The 19,784-nt window shown below is 42.8% G+C and overlaps 1 protein-coding gene across 1 annotated transcript; it reads left to right on the top strand.

Annotated features, from left to right (window-relative positions):
* Positions 1 to 8,202: 8,202 nt before the first annotated feature.
* Positions 8,203 to 17,928, top strand: LOC126556342 (cyclin-dependent kinase inhibitor 1B). The gene is made up of 3 exons (XM_050211600.1): positions 8,203 to 8,363; positions 8,446 to 8,747; positions 17,795 to 17,928. The coding sequence occupies exons 1-3, from the start codon at positions 8,203 to 8,205 to the stop codon at positions 17,926 to 17,928; spliced, it is 597 nt and encodes a 198-aa protein (XP_050067557.1).
* Positions 17,929 to 19,784: the final 1,856 nt, after the last annotated feature.

Raw genomic sequence — 19,784 nt, 5'->3', positions numbered from 1 at the left:
CTTGGACGTGTAAAACGATATTAGCAAGTGGAGTCACTATGGATGGCTTTGGGTCGAGATTCATCGGGATTGTCCAACAATCCATACCCGTTCTGGTCAGGATCATTTCCTTTTCAACAAAGAAAATTGCTACAGCGAAAGCAAATTTGCAAACTTGAGGTAAGAAACAACCGCACAACAAAGGAAGTTTCCCTCAGTAAACCTGTGCAGCACGTGAAGCCATGCTGTGGTGTGTTCCGACGAGCACAAGGAAAGTGGAGATTATTTACCTTCTGCTCATCCGACGACGATCCTCGCAGGTCATTACAAACAGCAAATGTCTGAAGAACTAAAGTCATCCGCAGAACGATCAAGAACGGGGGATAGCGATCCGAGTGAATCGCTTCTTAGTTCCTCCATTCATTAAACTGTAATCAAATCCCTCCGAAAAGCCCGAAATCTCCACCACAACACAGACGTAGGAGCACCTGCGGTAAATCTTGTACCGTCGATGAGACAACCGGGCAACGTTTAGCGTCCAGAGCGATTCATTCACACAACGCTCAGCCGAGCGTGACCACTTCCGCTTCGAAGCCGTAGCCCTTTCTCAAATTTTCCCAGCCCCAAACACGAACCTGGCGTTGACGATGGCACTTGCACCTCGATGAGAGTTCCCACCGTATCTGCGGGCTGCATAATGGCAGATTTTTCTGCACCTCACCGGCAGGTCCAAGGTTAGGATAGGCAGCGAACCAAAACCGAAATCCTCGGCGTACACCGGGCAACACCGCTCAGCTCCCATGACCGATGCCCAGCGATGCCACCGTTCCACAATACACTTGCGCTGGTGAGACAATGAGCGATCGTAGATAAGATCTTGATTTTCGCGGCCTCGCTTCGCTGCACGACTAAAATGGATGAAGATGACGAGCACGAGATGGTTTCATTTGCCCGCATTTTGTCCGTTAGGGATCGTGGAAGATCACCCCGTTTTATACACGGGAGCTGAAAGGTAGCGCAACCGGATGTACTCGTTGAGAGATGTCAACGGTCAAGATTGGTACGCTCGAGAATGTTTGTGCGCTGTTTCTGGAACTGAAAAGTTCGTTACACAATTTCTTCTTAGCTCCAGTGGAGAAACGGTTCCTGGAGTGGAGTGCAGTTGTCACGGGAACCTTGGCACGTAACCTTGGAACGAAGACACTTTTCGTAGCGGATATTTATCAACGACTTCCGCCCGCGCTTTTGCTATTTGACCGTTGGCACAGAGTAACGGTTGGGTTCCGTATGTGGGAAACCCGTGTCGGACAACCAACCCGCGTTAAAAGTAGTTCCGAAGGATCATGACGGTATTCTTCTCGTTTCACATCTGTAACTACAGGTACTCTCTGAATAAAACGATAACAACTCACTTCAGAAATTGAAGGACATATTGAAAAAAAAAAACTTTCCCAAAGATAATTGACGCGTCAACTGGAATAATTACAGCCAGACAAACCTATATAAACGGCCTACGGGCCTCGGGGCATCTGGTGACCTCAAAAAATCCTTCTCGTACGAGAAAATGCCTTGGCTGGATAAGATTGTTTTGAGACTCGGACACGGTCAGTTATTCCTGATCTCCTGTACCTTGATCGTATGCAAATAGGGCTACTGGGCATCAAGAGATCGGTCGATCAAGCATCCACAGCTACAATTTAAACTCGTTTCTTGCCTACCATATCCGAGTTTCTCCAAGTACTACAGGTCATTTGCTTCTAAAAGAACGTTAAACCACAAGCTTCATTCAAAAAACGTCCTACAAGACGGCGCTAATAGCCATGGATAAGTACAGTACTGCATTTCATAGCTTTTAGACTTCCCTAGTGCCTTTACGCAATACGACAAAAACCGTTAAAGACACTCCTTCAATAACACGCGGCTGTGCACCAGGCTCCCACATTGCCCAAAAGGGTTCCGCCTATAATTTTGATCGTTTTCCAATATTTCACAGGCAATCAACACAACCGGAAGCACGGTTAGTGCGCAGTGGTCCTTGAAAATATTGTTTGATTTGATTCCTGTTTCCCACGCATGAGGTCTCCCCCCTCCCCATATTGTTTCCCCCTAGTGCGGCGGAGCAATACCTGTCGTATGGCCCGGAGGTCACAGTTTTTGACCGTTAATTTAGACTTCTTCTTGAACAACTGTGAAGAAAATCGAGCAAAAAAGCAGCAACGTCTGGGTCACAATCGCTTTGAATTTCTCCTGGTGGTGGTTCTTGAACCATGAACAAGTATTGTCCCTTTCTCACCCTACAGTTTTGTCACGGTAAATGATTCGGACATTGGTGTAACGATTTTTTGTTCTCTCTTACTTTTTTTGACTGCATCCTAAGACACAATCTTCAATCTGGAGGTTTTTTTTCTTCTGGCGGGGGGAGAAGAATGACCCTTGCAAATAATATACCAACGACAACGGTTTGTGAGCATTTTTGGTAGCATTAAGTCTTTATTTAACTCTTTTACTCGCTGCACCCGATGTATCGTTGATTTAGATCCAGCACTAAAAGGATTGAACAAAGTATCAAAGTAGGATGCCAGTAAAATCCCTTTAACTGCATCCAATTGCATTAAGCGCGGGGATTAACCTGGTATCAGGATGTGCACCGCTGTGGACCTGTGGAACGATCGTGCGAAAGCGCGATGCAAATGCTGTAACATACGAACGGAAAAGCATAAAATATGATTACGTATGTTTCGCATCTGCATAAGGCCGTTTTTTTTCTTTTTCTTCTTGCTCTCCTGCACCGTCGCTCGTGGTTCTCAGTCGGGGTTTTTTGGGGGTAACTCTCTCCAGAGACGCACTGGATAATAAAAGCATAGTTTATTGATTTCTAGCCGAATAGAGTAACGAAGCTGGCTGCTTCACTCCAGTCGAAATTTATCAGCTGCCAAACCTAGTGTGGCAATCACAAAAGTCAACATGCAGCCTGCAAAAGCTCTCCGGCGAGCGGATCGGAGTGTCTCACTCGTTCGTCACTTTCGCCATGGTACATAAAATGTGATATGCTACTCGATGGTTGTCGATGTCCCCTCGTGGAAAGGAACGTGAAAAAGCCTACCACCGTCCCTTGGCTTGCCCGTTCGTTCTATCACTCAGCAAACCGTGCGTTCGTGTACCGTGCTCCGTGCTGCTGATTGATCCTTTAGCTGTCCTTTCCTGCCTGTCTACCGTAGCTTGCTCTTCGCTTGCCGAGAGATCAGAACACAGTTTACGAACTGTGACAAACGTCCATTATCATCAGCAACGGCGACGATGCATCCTTTTTTTTTCGGTGCAATGCATCCGTCGTATCAGTACGTCCCGTCTGCTTTGGCTGGGATTACGGAGGTAAGGGACACCAGGGAATTCATTCCACGAGAGGCGCGATTCAATTTATGATAGTGTCCCGTGTACGCTGGCAGCTCGAGAAAACTGGGAATGTATCCAACACCGCAGAACTGTCAACCGATCGATTGTGTTTGGTGGAAAATTTATTCGAAGCGATAGTTTGGTTCGGTCGGCGCCCCGGTGGAACATTATCGATCCATCCACTCCAATAAGTTACGATGTACGGGGAAAGCGAGATGAGACTGGTAGGTAATACCTTTCCCAAACTCTTAATTGGTTTCGCCGAAAGAAAGTTTGGTTCATAAATTTGACTTCACAATAAGCTCCATTTTGGCTTCCCGTTTGTGGTTTCGCTTGTGGAACCGACAGTAAATTAATTTTCTCCGATAACAATGAAGAGGCTGGCACAACATAAATAATTTAAAATTGCGCTAAGGTGGTTCGGTGAGAAGTCCTTAATAAAATCGGGTAAAAATTGTAATAAAAATTAGAAACAAATGTAAACCTAAAATTCAAAATATGTTAAAACAAGCATGAATAGTCACAAAATGAAAAGCAATATAGGGACAAAACTGTGCAAATGGCTTTCAGTTAAAGTGACAGAAGCAGCTTCTTTAAAAAAGCATTAATCATCCATTTAAAACTGATAGCTCATCAATGAGTACGTTCCGGTAGGCTACTCAAAACGAACAACTACAACCCAAAACAAACCGTTTGAGGATAATATTCGCAAATTATCACATCATCTTGAACTCTCTTCCCCTTTTTGCATGCTTCAAGATGTCGTAACCAGCATCCGAGAACCCAAAACCCAAAGTCCATCCAGCAAGATTAATTATCTTCCTATCGTCGTTCATCTTGCGGCAGCAAACAGGCCAGCCAATCGACTCGGGATCATCGAACGCATACCCGTACGAAATTCGAACCAATTACCAACGGAACTAGCCGTAGCCGTGTCCCAGGCTTTCGGTCAACCCAAACCCAACTATGTTGCCCTTTGCAGTAGTTAATTGTACAAATGACAGCATATTTGTCTTGTGGCAAAACGGGCGAAATGTAAACTTTCCAATCGACGTTTTGTGTACTTTGACGCCTCTACTTGATCGCCGACAGGAGCCAATCCTTCACTTTCTTCGCTTCCGTGGCTCGGTCCGGAATGTCTTGCTGCAATTCTGCATCGAACGAAAATTTCCCACCACACGCACCAGCACCGCACCGTCCCTTTTTCCGGGGAAGCAACGGGAATCGAGATCGATGGCCCCTGCCCTGCCAATTTGCGAAACCCTTCCGTAAGTGTTGTCCCGTTTCCTTCTGCCACTGTTGCTCTTGCCGTGGAATACCATTTTATCATTAATTATATCAATTGTCGCGAAACGATTAGCACAAAGCTCGCTTCCTGCACTTCTTGCAGCATCAGTTTTTGCTGTCGAACGTTTGTAGAACTCTTTTGGGAAGAAATTGTCTGTTTATCATCTTCTCAGTTACATAAGGCATCAGGTAGGATTGTGTTGAGTAATTGAGTTCTGCTGGTAAAGCGCCCTCTCCAAATAGAATGTGAGAGAATGTGTTTCCTTTTCCGGGACCGGGTTTACATTTGTCAGCTTCCTAGTTTTGACAGCATCTTTCGGGTTATGATATATTTCATTATACTGTACTTGTACTACTTCCAAAAAAAAAACAGAACACAATGCAACGTTGCCGACGAAAGACATGATGTACGTCACATCATTTATCACAATCACTAGAGAAACTATCACCGGGGACATATGACACAGCTGGCTAATGGAACCATTTTTACAGGGCGTTTGTTTATTTTTTCTTTTCTCAGAACAAGCAATTTGAAGGATCTTGTGCACATTTTTTTAAAGTGAAAATCATGAGAGTTAAAAAGAATTGCCAACAACGTTCAACGAACCTTACGAAAAGGGCTCAAATATCAGTTTTCCAGTGAGCATCCCTCTGTAGTTGTCTTGTATGCAGACCGGTGACCTGCTTGGTGTCATCTCCTTACTACGATGAGCCGAAATTGAACGATCCAGAGGATCCATGCTTATCCGCCATCAGGTGCCACGCAGCACAGTGTACATTACGTGCGTAGCAGTTGGCAAATAGGTCACTAAATGTCTGCATTTCGAAGGCTTCAGATGGATTGAATGTTGGGTACATGTTGAAAGGTATGGTTCTGTTCCCTTGGTGTCGGTGGCTCAAACTCGATGACCAGTTGTTTGATGGCAATCAAAAATGTACTTTTTTCACTTGTGGCACACCACGTTGAAATGAAATTATTAGTCATTTGATGGCGTTGAAAACTCCGCATTCGCAAAGCAAATCAGAAACGATCCTCCAACGAAAAGCTTGTTCAAACGTGCTCCAGCGCGTGATACCATCAAGTTTGAACCGTCCGTTGCAGGCTCACAACCGATATGCGTATGCGTCACCGCCGAACCAAGCGTTTTCATCACGTGGTCGATGCTGCTTCCTGATGTTGAACGTTCAAAACCAGGTAGGTGTCTGCGTAGGATGAAACGGGGTAGAAGCAAATCGTTTGAAAAGCTAGTTTCATTACATATCAGCAAGTTTTAAAGCATATCACGCCCTGTTCACGTTCTTTCATGCTTTCTACAAAAACGGTGGGAAGCGTGTTCAAAAATCTAGAACCAAAACTCTCATTAAAACAAACTGACTAACGTAAGTGACGATGAGCATGGAATAAAGGTAGAACCAAAAAAAAAGACAGGTCTAAAAAGACGGTTGTTTTTGAATTTTCAATCGTTTCAAAAGGAAAAGAAAAAATAGGGTTTTTGTTCCGTACGCGGCCCATGATAAGCAGACATGCGGGAGCAAACCACGACACAATCCTGCGGACAGCAGACAGAAACGACAGAAATGGAAAGAACCTCCAAACCCGACGCACCACACACAGCATGGCCAAAGAGCGAACGCGAAGAAGGCGAGCATAATTTTTTAAATCACCAGCGACGATGATACGACTCCGGTGTGCGTCCCGCGTGTACGCGTTTCCTGAGTCACAGCATCAGGAAAATACAACAACGAAGAAGTCTATGTACCGCCGCTTCCCGCAAGCCTTTTCTACGATTTGGAGGCGATTTAAAAAACCGACCCTGTACACCGCGTGGCCGTCCCGAAGCAGCAAACAAACGCAAACGATGAGAAAAAGACGGCAAGCAATCAGGGTTTGCATAGAATTCTACAGGAAGAACTGAGAAGGGCATATAATTCCCTTTTCTTAATCAAGGTTGGCCGTATGAAAGGAACGCATGTAGAAAAATGGAGCCTTTGAATGCTGCCTGATGAAATAAAACGCTACAAACTATTCACTCTTTCGGTTGGGACCCAAATTCTTGTTCCTCGTGCTGTTGGCATCATTGCGTTGCGCAAGCATTATTGTTGTATCCACCGTGAGGCATCACATGCATACAAACAAGGGTAATTATGTGTAGAATTGTATCTAAAATAACACAAATTTACAATTTAAAACCTTCGTATTATTCTAGAAAGCTTAAAATAATATGCAAACGTTATTATATGTGTTATTCGTTATTATAAAATTCCATATATTCATATTTTCCCCCAAAATTATAGAGCGAAAGTGCACACAACAGAGTAAAAGTTCAATACCTTTTCTTCACCTCTACTGCAAGCGTACCAGCGTTCTCGAACGAATTCACGCACACATTCGTACCTCAGCTAGCAGTGAGTGTGTGTGATATCTCGCTTGAAAAGAAGCCTATCTATGTACGAACGAGCGTAACGCTTGTAACGCAACGCATTACTGTTGTGCACTTCGGCGAGTTCGGTTGCAACGATCGAGCTCCCGAGTTGAATTGGAAGGTAGAAAGTCACCCGTCGAGTCGAAGAAAAGCGATCATCATCAGCAATATCGGTGTTCAGGGTGTGAGAGTCTGTACATCACACCGAGGAAGTGAAATTACATTGTGAACCTTATTAGCTGTGTGCAACCGTGCTTTGGGTCGTTACTGACGCGCGTCTGCTAGGCAATCGGATCGGTTGTTGCGTTGCGTCGAATGTGCAGCGCTATCCGTTGTGTAGTTTTATGTTCGTGTTGTGCGTGTGTGGTGAGTGCAGCGGAAAATAAGCTGCAGCTAAAGAATTATTTTGAAAAAAGAAAAAAAACAAAGCACACAATACACAAGTGAAAAACATCGCACCAGCACGAAACGTCAGTGTCCATATCCAAACTATAAACAAGGTTACGAGGCGTAGAAATATAACCTCAAAATCGCTTGTGAAGAAGAAAAAATCGCCTACCATCGTGCACACACATACGCCCATAAATACCACTTGCGCTTGCGTGAGTCGAACGAAAAATCCAAGCGACGTGAAGCGAATACGTTTGTAGTGGTGTGGTGTGGAACAGCTCACACAAGCATGTGTGCGTGTGTTTGAAAGCGAACGACAAAGAGAATTAGTGATTTCGTTTTTTTGCTTCGTGCTTTTAACGTTTATAAAACGGCGTTAAAAGTGGAAAATAATGAATTTTTGTACTATAGGAAAATTCTCCTGACCGAAGCTTTAGTGTAAAATAGTAAGAGCTTTATGCATGAGCCAGTACAAGCAGTGCTTTCGAACCGTGCCAAGTGCAGGACGCCATCTTTGAAAGAAGATTTGCAAACGCAAAAAAGTCAGCTTGACAGGTGTGAAGGCAGAAGCAGAAGAGCAAGCAGTGCGTTCTGTATACAAACAGAGACTCACCGTTTGTTAGGCAAAATAGCAAGTGCAAAAGCAAGGAAATCGCACCCACCACCAGACAGAAAGTGTTGTGTTTTTAGAAGACGTACCTGTGCGAATCAAAATCAATAACTAGTCACAATGGGCGCCCAGGTGTGCAATCGTACGGTGGCGGAACGGTTGCGCTATTCACCCGCTCCGGTACCGATGAAAAGCAACAAACGACAGTCTCCGGCACCTACCAAATTGAACGGTGCCAAGCGCAAACTTTTCGGCGACAGTGATCGGGAGGAACTAAATCGGTAAGTGTCGATTGGATGTAGTTTTGTTTTTTTTTGCTAGAAATTGCTAAAATATAGTTTAATCCGTTCCCGCGTGCAATAGGTTCTACGACAAGCATATGAAGGAGCAGGATGAGGCAAAGCAGAAAAAATGGAACTTTAATTTTCGCAAAGGCGTACCTTTGGATGGTCAGTTTAAGTGGATGCTGCCCCACGAATGCTCGGTGATTGCGTTAACCCAAGCCGCCCATGTTATACCTACGGCCGCAGCACTGCAAGCTGCATCGGATGTGCAACGGAGTAGCAGCGCTGGCGATACTCTTTCGAACGAACGGATGGACGAGCGATCGGAACCTGCTAGCGGAAGCAGTAGCGTTCCCAAATTGCGACAGCCGAAAATTACAGGTGAGCGTGTGTTTAATTATTTTCCGTTGCTGTGCCGGCATATTGTACTCTACATCCGGAAGAATGGCTTTGGTGAACCTTTCTTCTAGATTTGCGAGCGGAAAAAAGATCCAATTAGTAGGATCTAGTAGGAAGTAGAATGTATACTTTATTAGTTCGCTTTAATGACCATTAACGCACACCGCACGGCGTGTGTGTGATTTCTGGCAGAACAGAACTTTGGTTTACCTTTTACCGTGTGATACGACGAGAGCATGATAAGGAGGGAAAAATGTGTCTTAATTATTTTCTTTTTCTTTTTACGAAACATTCTTCGTTCTTTCTACGACCGAGAGGGTGTAAAAATGATCCGTGAAAATGGTCCATGGAAGAAACAATATGGGTGAATAGAAATTTTCAAGAAGGATTTCCCTAATGTAAAGGTTACTGACACATATTTCGATCTAAGATCATAACCTCCCCTCAGAGAAAAGAGGTACCATTGTGAAGAATTTATAAAAAAAGGATAAAATCCAAAAAAATCCGTCCGTAACCGTTGCCTGAATTAAAAACCAGAAAAATACATATTATGTTCGGTTGGGGGTGCGAAGATGCTTCGCACGCATCCTGCGTATGGTGGCAGGATTCTTTCCGTTTCGTTCCCTTATTCTATCGGTTTGCTTCCAACGTTTGCAGCAAAGGTGCAGCCGATGCAGAGCGTGAAATGTATGCGTCTATCTATTGACCGCATAAAACATGTGATCGTAGTTGAAATCTTCCAAGACGGAAACATTACATTTCGTGTCCTCTCCAGCATTGTATCTCCCTCGCTCCGGCGGAGGTGTTTTATGGTTCGTCGCTTTTTCCAACGGTTTTTTCTCCCCTGTTGTCTTTGGACTGATCGCGCCCATGTATGCCTACCAAAAACAGAAACCATATATTCTGCGGTGTTTTGTTTTCCTCCCGTGTTTCTTTACATATGGAAGCACGTGTACAACGCGCTGTTCGTTTGATACGGGAGAAGAACACAGTCGGTGGAATGAAGATGAAGAGAGAAGCAAAGGTTGCACATTGTGTTTGGAATCTATTTTCCATACTACACACCCTCATTTAGTGTAGGGGCTATTCATGTCGGAAGGGAAAGATCGTTATTATTTTTACGTTTTGTGCCGTAAAGAAGTCGGTGTCGGAGCTTCGCATTGAGCCGCGTGACAGTTATGATGCTCTTTTCTTTTGGGGCAACACTGAATCGTCGTAATCACCGAACACAAGCGTGTATATTAAAAATATTTCTTACGATTTAATTGTGCTCGCCGTTCTGGTGATTTTTTATGTCGAATTCTCGCGAAAACCATGGCTGATGAGGTACTTGTTCGTGTCTATGTTTCGCTGCGTACACTGGTATTTAAGTGTAATTATACAATTGTCTTGTTCCAGTTGTAGATCGCGATTTTTACGCTTGATATGGTTCTTTTGTAGGCACACGCACTGTTCCGTCTGGTTGTGCTGCATGGGTGATCTTTTACTGGCGTTGCATGGTTAATTAGCGCGAGTTTTTACTTCCTTGTAAATGGTAAAGAACCGAAAAGCAACATCATTTTCAGCATGACTTAAGCCGGAACATCTTTGGTTGGTGGAAAATCCCTTTTAAACTTTTTTCTTTTAGGTTTCTAGACGAAGAATCAATCATGAGAATAATTTAGTAAAACGAAATAATTTTTCTGTATATTTTGTTTAAGGAAAATGATTCCAAATAAAACAATTTATGGGGCTTTTGTGTTAAGATCTTCTGCGACTGCGAAGTGAACGATCTACATGGTCTTCGAATAATAACACATCTGTTTAGACTAATCAAAAATCCCGTCCCTTGATGAAATATTCGGATTACTACTTGAAGTAGATTCTTCATACAAAATAAGGAAAATCTTAGTGCCACTAGAGCAATAAACTGTGGCAATTCAGAACGCCTCAAAGGACACAGCTCCTAGCATTTATTTGGAAAAGTCCGGTTAATCACCGGGCGTTGGTATTCGGTGTGCAAAACATGCTCCGGAACCTTCTACATGCTTAGACAGTCATTCATACAATGCTGTCCTCGGTTGGCGTCCCGGTATGACTCATAGCGAGGTCGCTACCCATATTAACCCATATCGGAAAAAGGTTTTTTTTTGGCTAATTGCGCACCCCCAAGGGATTTTAGAAAGCAACAAAAAAAAAAAAGCACGAGATAACGAATATTTAGAGAACACAAAAAATGCAACCAAAAAGTGGTTCAAAAAGCCAGACGCAAATTTGTGTTTCCTTTTTTGCCTGTGTGCCTTCTTTCCTTCTCCTGTAACGGGGTCATTGTCGGTCAATTTATTCGGTTCTCTTGCTACTCATTGGGACCGGAAGAAAGCGTGCCCATCGCACCGAGGCTCACGTGCACGGTTGCACCTTTTAAACGGTTTTAATGTTTGTCGGTTTTGTGTTGCTTTTATGCCTTTTTTTTTTGTTTGGTTGGTTGTTCGGTTGACGATTTTTTTTTCTGTGTGAGCGCCTGTTTCTGTTTTCTGTTCCTTCAATTACGTCTAAATTAGAGGAATGGTATGAACTATCCCTCTTGAAATTGATATACATAGGTTTCGTTGGGCTTGTGAAAGGTGAAATCCCATACAATCGGCTAATGCTCCTGCTGGTAAGGATCGCATTGAATTTTGCAGTGCTATTTGTTGTCCGAATACGTAACGCACAGTTAGGGGTCTCTCCATTATATTTGTGGGCCGGAAACTGAGCTTAAAGAACAAACCACAGCGTTGGGTGCCACAATGGATGAATTTATTTTTGGGGTTTGATTTGTTGATTCCGTAGCATAATTTGGGAGCCAGTCGGCTGCTATTTATTGTGCAATACCGCCGTTGATGTGGTTTTTTTTTTGTGGTGAGTCACATGTAAGGGGGAAGTTTAAATCGTTCATTCTTAATTACAATGCTAAAGCACCTTTGTTTCGTAGGACATTTGTGGGTTTAACAAAAATGTTAAAGCAATCATTTCAGTGGAGAATGAATGGCGCGTCAACAAAAGACGATTTTGGTGCCTATTTTGCGTGCTTAATTTGCTAGTTTGATTTGTTAATTAAAGGGTGTCCCCGAAAGTATAAGCCCCAATTCCTAAATGACGTTTCCTGTCAACGGATGACGTAAAACAACTGATTCTTGATATGCTTGATTGTTTACATTCAAAGCTACTAGCTACTGCATTGAAACTATTTTTTCAATGGCGTCTGTGTTTGTGAGGCATTTCCGCCGAAAAGGGCAAAAGGGCAAAAACATTGTGCTCCTAACATTTCGCTAAGTCAATTAGCGAATTCGGAATTGACAAGGATGTTCCGAAAAGTGACCGAAATCCTGGTCCTATCGGTCAATAGATGGACCGCGAAATAGCAAAAGCGTTCAAGCAAAGAAAGGAAAGTTTCATTCGAGATATGGCTCCGAAATTGTGTACATCACAAAGTAACATCCAACGTGCCAAAGCAAGAATGAATTTGAAAACGTAGAAAAACAAACTAAATTGAAACGGAGTGTAAAGCAAGCTGGATGCGTTAAATATCGGACTCGGAAGCTGTACGACAAGCTGCTGTGTCGCCAATCCTCATGCCAAACCTCAAAAGTGCGAGGCATTTCTAGACAACGCTCAAGATGAACTGGACAACCGTCGCCCTTTCTCGACAGTGATCAAGTAGCACAGGACAAACGCTAGGTTGAAGTGGACAAACGTCAAGTAGCACTGGACAGTCATGTTTGAAATGGTTGGTGAAACGGTTTGAAGCGTTTCGGAAACGCTGGTAGGAAGGAAGAACACGAGGTACGGTACGTGCCGAAAAAAAAATAATCTCCCGAATGAATCTGTGGAGTACATCGACAGTTTTCAAGAAGACTGCAATAAAGTGTTGAAAATCGTTTGGGACAAGTCTGTGCTGAACCTGATGGGAAGCGTCAGATCAAAAGTGCGATCATGAAATAGTCCAGAACTCTCCACGAAAACTGTTTATCAAATAAACTTTTAGTTTCTGGAAAAAGTTTTATTTTTTGTCTAATGTTTTAATCGTGCTCATACTTTCGGGGGCACCCTTTACACTGTAATTGCAGTTGTCCCGATAATTTCTGAATAAATTTCATATATTTTTGTAAAAGTTATTTTCGTTGTATAATATCGGGGTCATTCGGTGATACAATTTGCTAACATGCCTCAAAATATGTAAAAGCTGTTTGTTGGTTTAATTCGTCAATCGAATCGCTACCGGATAGTTGAACACCTGGACGGAAGGTAATGTCTTCCGAGGCCAGAAAGCATAGTCTTTATTCCTCCTTACTTCTGTATTCCATTTATTACCGTTTCCTGTCTCCAAGTCCTCTATTTATCTCTACACTTGTAGGATGCTGCTGCTGTACGTGGTAACGATATGAAATTATTACTTTTCTCCGCTGTGCACTGCTGTTGGTGTTTTGCTGGGTACCAAGAGACGACTGAGACGCCCATCCCCCGAGGGCACAGTTTAAACGCGCAAAATCGTGTGTCTCCGGTCCGGTAACAAACTACCGAATTTTGCAATGCTGCACCGCACGCCGCAAGTTACCGTTCAATTGCAATTTTTTTGGTGTATGGGATGGGCGAAAAACGAAGACAGCGAGAGAGAGGACGTGACGTTTGTTTTGTACGCCATGGAACGTGTTGTTTTCTTTAACCTCTTCTGATGGCCGGCCATGCAGTAGCCTCATGCAACCGACAGCAGCAGCATAGCATCGTGTCACAGCAGCAGTAGCGCAGTTTCCAACGGCCCACGGAAAGAAGCGTGTTTTCTTTTCTCCGTTGGTTGTCCTATTGTGCGTGGTTGCTTGTTTTGGTGCGAGTCCCTGCCATCAACCCTTCCATCGATCACCGGGCACGAAACCGAACGCGTCCGTTGGGCGAATACACTGTACGCGAAAGTTCAACTTGGAAAGAAATTTGGTGGGTTTATGTGTTGGTTGGTTTCGTGCTTTTTTATGCTGTTTTTACGTTACGTGTTGCTTTACGCCGATTGGGGATGGATACAGACTCTTATTTTGTTTGTCGTTCGTTTGGTACGATTTTTATTTCGCTTTGTGTTTCTCTTCTTGCAGAAGCTGTGTTTTGTATTTTTGTTGTTTTATCTTTTACTGTTTCTGTCGTATTTAGTTTTCGTTTTGCAACACAAGGAGCTTGCAATGTTTCACCTCATCATTCAGTACCATGTTTGATTTGATTCAAATATGAATACTTAAAAATCCGAATTTAAAGTATTTAAAAGAGTCGAAAAAAAAAACTTAAATAGAGGATTTCGGTGAAAAATTGATGTAAAAATAATTTAAAGATCATCATATCGTTGACGAAGATCGTTCTGTCTACAATAAAGTTAAAGGCGGCCTCACCATACATTTCGATATTTTAAATTATCAAACAACTTAAAAAAAAACAATACTCTACCACCATTACAACATGACCTACCAACCCGCCCGGACACACCTCATCGAGGGCTGTAAGTAAGACTTATTCTACCTCCTGCTTGCTACCGTACTATTGCAGAGTGACCCGTTTTCGTGTATTTTTTCGCGAGCTTTCTCTTCCTTTCGCGCGATCTGTTTTGTTGTTTACTGCTCGGGTCGTAATGTAGCCGTGTAATGGAAGAAGCATTACACGGAGATTGCTTGAAGAAGGGTCAATAGCAATGGGCCGATGTGCGATGGACAAATAATCGAAAAGGAAGCATGCCAGGTGGATTTTGGGTTGATTTCATCATCTGTAGCAAGTTGAGCAGCAAACTCTACAAAGAGGCAAGGAGCAGTGTAGTACTGTAGGTTCTGCTTGGATTGTCCACATGATGGTAGCTTGTACACATCGTGCCCTTCCTACACACCGTCTACCCACAGCTACCTTTCTGTGGGATCATTCTTATGCTCTGCCGCATGGGTTCGCGTTCGCGCAAACAGTTACTTTACGGCACAAGCGCAAACACGTTTCATCCTGTCTATGTTGGCTTGTGCTACCTTCGTCTCTTTGATAACTGATGTTGATGTTTGGCTTAGCGCGCGATGTGTAGCTTCGCGATGTGGTGCCAAAACCGATCGAAACTTGTTTTGTTGATTGTTCACTTCTGTGTCCACCATAATCGGCAGCATCAAATGTTTATGTGCATTGTGTTTTATGTGTTGGTTGGAGCGTCTCTTTAAACCATAATCATGAAGTTTTTTAAATTGTTGGGAGAGAATTTTGTATCAATTAAATGTATCTATAAAAAGTTAGCATCTTCCTCTACTTTTGATGATGATTTTTTTTTGTTTACAGAGCGCGCTTCAATTTATTTAAATATCAATCAAGAAGCTTGTATGTGTCCAATCAAAACACCGTCCACATAATGTCAAGCAAACATATGGTCGCCACAATGAGTGTGCCTGTTTCATCCGAACTCTGAACTAGTGACTTACTGCTGCTACGATGGGGAGGTTTAAACGATGTTGGGTCGCGTTTAAATTCCACTACACTCACCCCATAACGCTTCCACAGCGTTCGGGGTTGTTAGACACATCTGCCGTGGTTGTTTGTCGCGTGGTCGCGCCCTTAGTGGGTGACAAAGTCTCGTGTCTCGCAATTCACAAACACATCCAACACACACGCCGTGTGTCCCCCTCCCGAGTTGGCTGGCTAGACGAAGCGTGGGCAATGTTGTAATATGCATGCTTAATGAAGGTGCGTGCTAGTTTGTGTTTGTTATCGCAATATAAAGGAACGAGCGCGATAACGACAGCTAAAGAAGATCAACAGAAGAAGCGGCTTTGTGGACATTTAAAACTACGCGTCACGAGTAGAAGGATCGCATGCGGGTTAGGAGTTGTCCTTGAAATTCCGCTTCAAGATTTCGCGCGTAAAACCGAGCTGGAATCGTTGATCACTAGTTGATCAGTTTGATTTCATTTCGTAACATTATTAAAACACCTTGCTCGTGAACCAGTTGGACCATGTTCCTTACCCTGGATTAGGTTTAAATGGTCGGCAGGTAGTTTACACTCTCAGTTTTGGCTCAGGATCAACAAGTCAAAGCCCGACCACTGATCGCTAGGGATTTTGGAAGGTCCTTCAGAAAAAGAAGTCATAAAAAAAGGAGCAGATGTTTTTTTAATTCTGCTCTTTCTTCCTGACTTCCGATGATCTATTTAAGGGCAGGGGCGTTACGAGTTGTCTTGCTTTTGGGTACGCAACATAACCGCATCGTTTCGTCAAATTACCTGTTGGACAGATGTGTGAGACGAAGTTTTTGGTTTTTTTTTACTAGGGTAAGCTCGAAAAATGGCACGCGTTTTCGGTGATCTTTGTTAGATCACCTTTTTTGCGGGCAAATGTTGTTTGCTACCTTTTACCGTGGTCCCCAGATGTGTGTTTGAGCCCTGAAACTGTATCTTCCCGATTGTTCTTTCCTCGGAAAAGTTCCTCCGAGGGGTTAGCATGGGTCGGAGGTATTTAAACAACAGAGTAGTGCATAAATTAGAATAAATTATAAAACGCACAATAAATTCCCCCCAACCGGCTGTTGCCAACTTGTGGTGCATACGGCGATATTCCGGTTTTAAATCTTTCTTGTATGTTCCACAGCGAATTATACCTCCTACTATAACAAGTCGTATGGCGCACGAGGACATAAATGCACAGTAAGATCGTTTAACGCCAGCTGACCCACACCAGACCCGCGACCACGTGCCCGCTTTATCTTGTGCTGTCGATCATGTGTGGTTTACGGGTTTTTATTCGTTGGTGGGTTACAAAAAAAACATAATGAGCAATAAATGAATAAAAGATGAGAAATGCATCGAAGCTAAACGTGTACTGTCGATTAATGGTAGCTGACGGCTGACTGAATGGGTTGGCTAGTTTGTCACTTAGAGTGCACTATTGGAGTGCTTTTTTCCGTGCATGCTTTTCCGAGGTAAAATATGGCATAATGCGGTGAATAAATTATGTTTTTCGGTTGTTATCGAACGGATGTATTAAAATGCATACCAGATAAATTCGCCCAGTGCGATTCGCTCCGAAAACAAAGGGGGGAGAAAAAGATGTTAATCGTCCGTACCGATTCCACCAGCTGTGTGTTGTCAAGCTGTGGTCAATATGGTTTGAGAGTTTTGCACCGTAACGTACTATCGATACATTAGTAACGGTCACTTTGAACCTCGTTAAACACGGACAGCGTTTGTGCGGTTCGAGGAGTGAACAAATGGTTCTAATTTTTGTTTCGGTCCGATGAGACAAACGATTCGTTGCGGTTCCTGTTATGAAAGAATTCGTTTCAAGCATGCACAAGATGCGTAAGGAGACGTTGTATCACAGATGTATTTTAAAGAGGATCATATACCAACAAAAATAGCAGTGAAAAGGGACGATCATTTCTGTTTGGATAACCATTACTGATGTTTAGATAAATGTAGTCCGTACAATAGAATCCGTTTGAAGTTTGGGTAGTACTTGGGCAGGCAGCGTCATGCTGACCACCACAAATCCTGTGAAGCAGTCCCATATAAGAGTCCCTAATTGGAGGTATCAAATGAAGCGTTTGAAAAATTTCTATACACAAACCGGACTGGTGATCGCAAACCTCTGCAGCAGATTGGACATGGCTTTCTACATTGACATAGGATCGGCTATGTCTTATCTGTTCGTTTCTTAATACGCTAGTGCCTTCTTGTACGACCAAACCATCAAGTGATAAGCGTTCGTTGCTTGTTTTTTCATGCTCGCTTTCTACACATTTACCGTGAACGAGCCTTCCTCTGAAACCTTCTACCGCCACGTACAAGGGCCAGATCACCGTTGGTGAACTTTCATAGTGACCTTTTTAATGCCATGTTGTCACATACGGATTTCAGCCGTCAGATTTCTAGTTTGTGTGCAATCACATTTTTGTTTGGATGTGTTGCTTTCGATACGAACACCTTACCTTTGTTCGATGTTTAACAAAATATGCAATACCTTTATTTTTAAAAACTAATCAATTTCTCCATTTGTTATTCATTTCATTCCAGACTTCATGAAAGAACGCAAGCGTCGCCTATCTTCTACGGTTTCGGACGAGAAAAAGGTACGCTTGCTGGCACCACCTTCCGCGTCGTCCGACGGTGCCCAACAACCGGAGGCTTCGACATCGTCAGCTAACTAATACTACACACACCTACACAGTGCCATCGGACGTGAGAACGAGAACTTCAGGACCAACAAATCTTCTTTATAGCTACAACCATGTGCGGACTCCATTCCAGGACGACCGATGGGATCCGCTGGGATGCACACGGTAGCGCATCCGTTTGCACTGCAGCTCTCGGCGGTTCCCCTTCGGAATCTGCTCCGCCGGCAATAGTTAAGATTAAAGTGTGCTAATACTAATAATTATTAGTATTACACCGTTAGTAGTATTTTTTTTTAATCGCAAAAAGATGAACAAGGCTTATATTTTTAAGACACCATTATTTTCACCAATATTGAATGGTACCATTTTACTTTTGGTATGCTTTTGTTTTGTATAATTTTTGTCCCATCATTGGATTTTTGCTCCCCTTCAGTGCGTAAATGCGAAGCAAATTTTTATATACAATACTTTCCATCCATCAGTTGGTCTTTTGTTTCTTGCTTCATGTTAGCATTTTCTTTTAGATTCTCTTATTTTGTATGTATATTTATATGTATATACATAAGTTACTGTAAATGTTGTAGATGCAATAAAGTAATAATTCAGGAAAAATGGGGCAACCATTTTCACCACAATTATAGGCTGTAACGCTAACTTGCAACAATCGATTGTAGACGCACAACGCGTGTGGATCAAATTCGTCGATTCGAATCGAACTATATGATCCATATTCGGTTGATGTGTTGTTAAGGGAATCGGGAAACAATTTTCAGCTAGTTTCCTCTGTTCCTCTGTGCTTTATCTATCGCTTGCTGAAAGTTAGCCACTCAAGCATTGTAATTGTGGAGGTGCTCTACGTGGCAGAAGAGGTGAAAGTACGAATTGTGGTCATGTAAATATACTATTTTTTCGCTATTCGGCTGAGGAAGAAAACACTTCCCGCTGCAAAGCCCATGCTTTGCAATGGAAACTATTTTCCTACCACAGCAATAAACTCATACAGCGAGGCTGACATGTTGGCTGCAAGTAGTCTCATCTGGAAATGTTGGAAATACTTGTAGCCCGTCGTGTCGGCCACGGTTTAGCTTTTATTTTAGGTACGATCTTCAATAATCGATTGCTGTAAATCGATTGGAATGGATCTCAAGGCTGACACTTGTGCAAGAAATAATTTAAACACAAACAAACAAACAAAAAAAAAAACACAAAAACAAAATCGATTACTATTATGGCGCAAGTGTTCCTATCTCCTAAACTTTCCTAGTCTTTCTTTTGTTTTGTTTTTTTTTTTTTTTCATTTTTATTTTAACTTCATTTCATCCGTGAGTCTAATTATCGTGGAGAGAGCATCTCGTCCTTGTGGATGCGTCTTATTTGTACAATTTAGCTGTTAAGTAGATAAGCGAGATCGTTTACTATACATATGCACAGCAAAAAAGCACCTGAATGATTGTTTAATGTTTAAAGAAAAAATTCTCGTGTCAAATCGAGAGTAGAATAATGCAAAGAAAGCGAGCGCGCACCCATTAACGATAAGTACATCTCCCTAGCGGCAAACCTTAAATAGGGTTTCTTCGTTTGGATATAACGCATACAGAAAGGGTACGATCTGATTTTCGGAAGGTCGTGAACGATGGAAGATGGGAAAAATCAACTCGTCGCCCTTTCTACTCACCGCACCTCTAACCATGCGAAGAAAACGTTTTCGGCTGGGAGTAGTAAGCATTTCGTGAACAACATTTATGGTTACCTTAATAGATGAATAGCGAACGTGTAAAGCCGTGTTAGTGTGTGGTGATGAGCGTTTAAAAAGACACACGAGAAAAGAAAGGCACAAAAAAAAATAAGTAAAGCATACACGACTAAAGCAACTAACACGAGTGAGGAGA

This window comes from Anopheles maculipalpis, chromosome 2RL (assembly GCF_943734695.1).
Source record: "Anopheles maculipalpis chromosome 2RL, idAnoMacuDA_375_x, whole genome shotgun sequence".
Classification (NCBI taxonomy): domain Eukaryota; kingdom Metazoa; phylum Arthropoda; class Insecta; order Diptera; family Culicidae; genus Anopheles; species Anopheles maculipalpis.
Note: the sequence above shows the minus strand (reverse complement) of the source record. Positions and strands in the feature narration are given on the sequence as shown.

What these genes read in the sequence shown, in the direction of transcription:
- LOC126556342 (XM_050211600.1), top strand. Translation starts at nt 8,203, where the DNA reads ATGGGCGCCCAGGTGTGCAATCGTACGGTGGCGGAACGGTTGCGCTAT. An exon ending in GATCGGGAGGAACTAAATCG is followed by an intron (nt 8,364 to 8,445) that starts GTAAGTGTCGAT and finishes CGCGTGCAATAG; the next exon opens with GTTCTACGACAAGCATATGA. An exon ending in GCGACAGCCGAAAATTACAG is followed by an intron (nt 8,748 to 17,794) that starts GTGAGCGTGTGT and finishes ATTTCATTCCAG; the next exon opens with ACTTCATGAAAGAACGCAAG.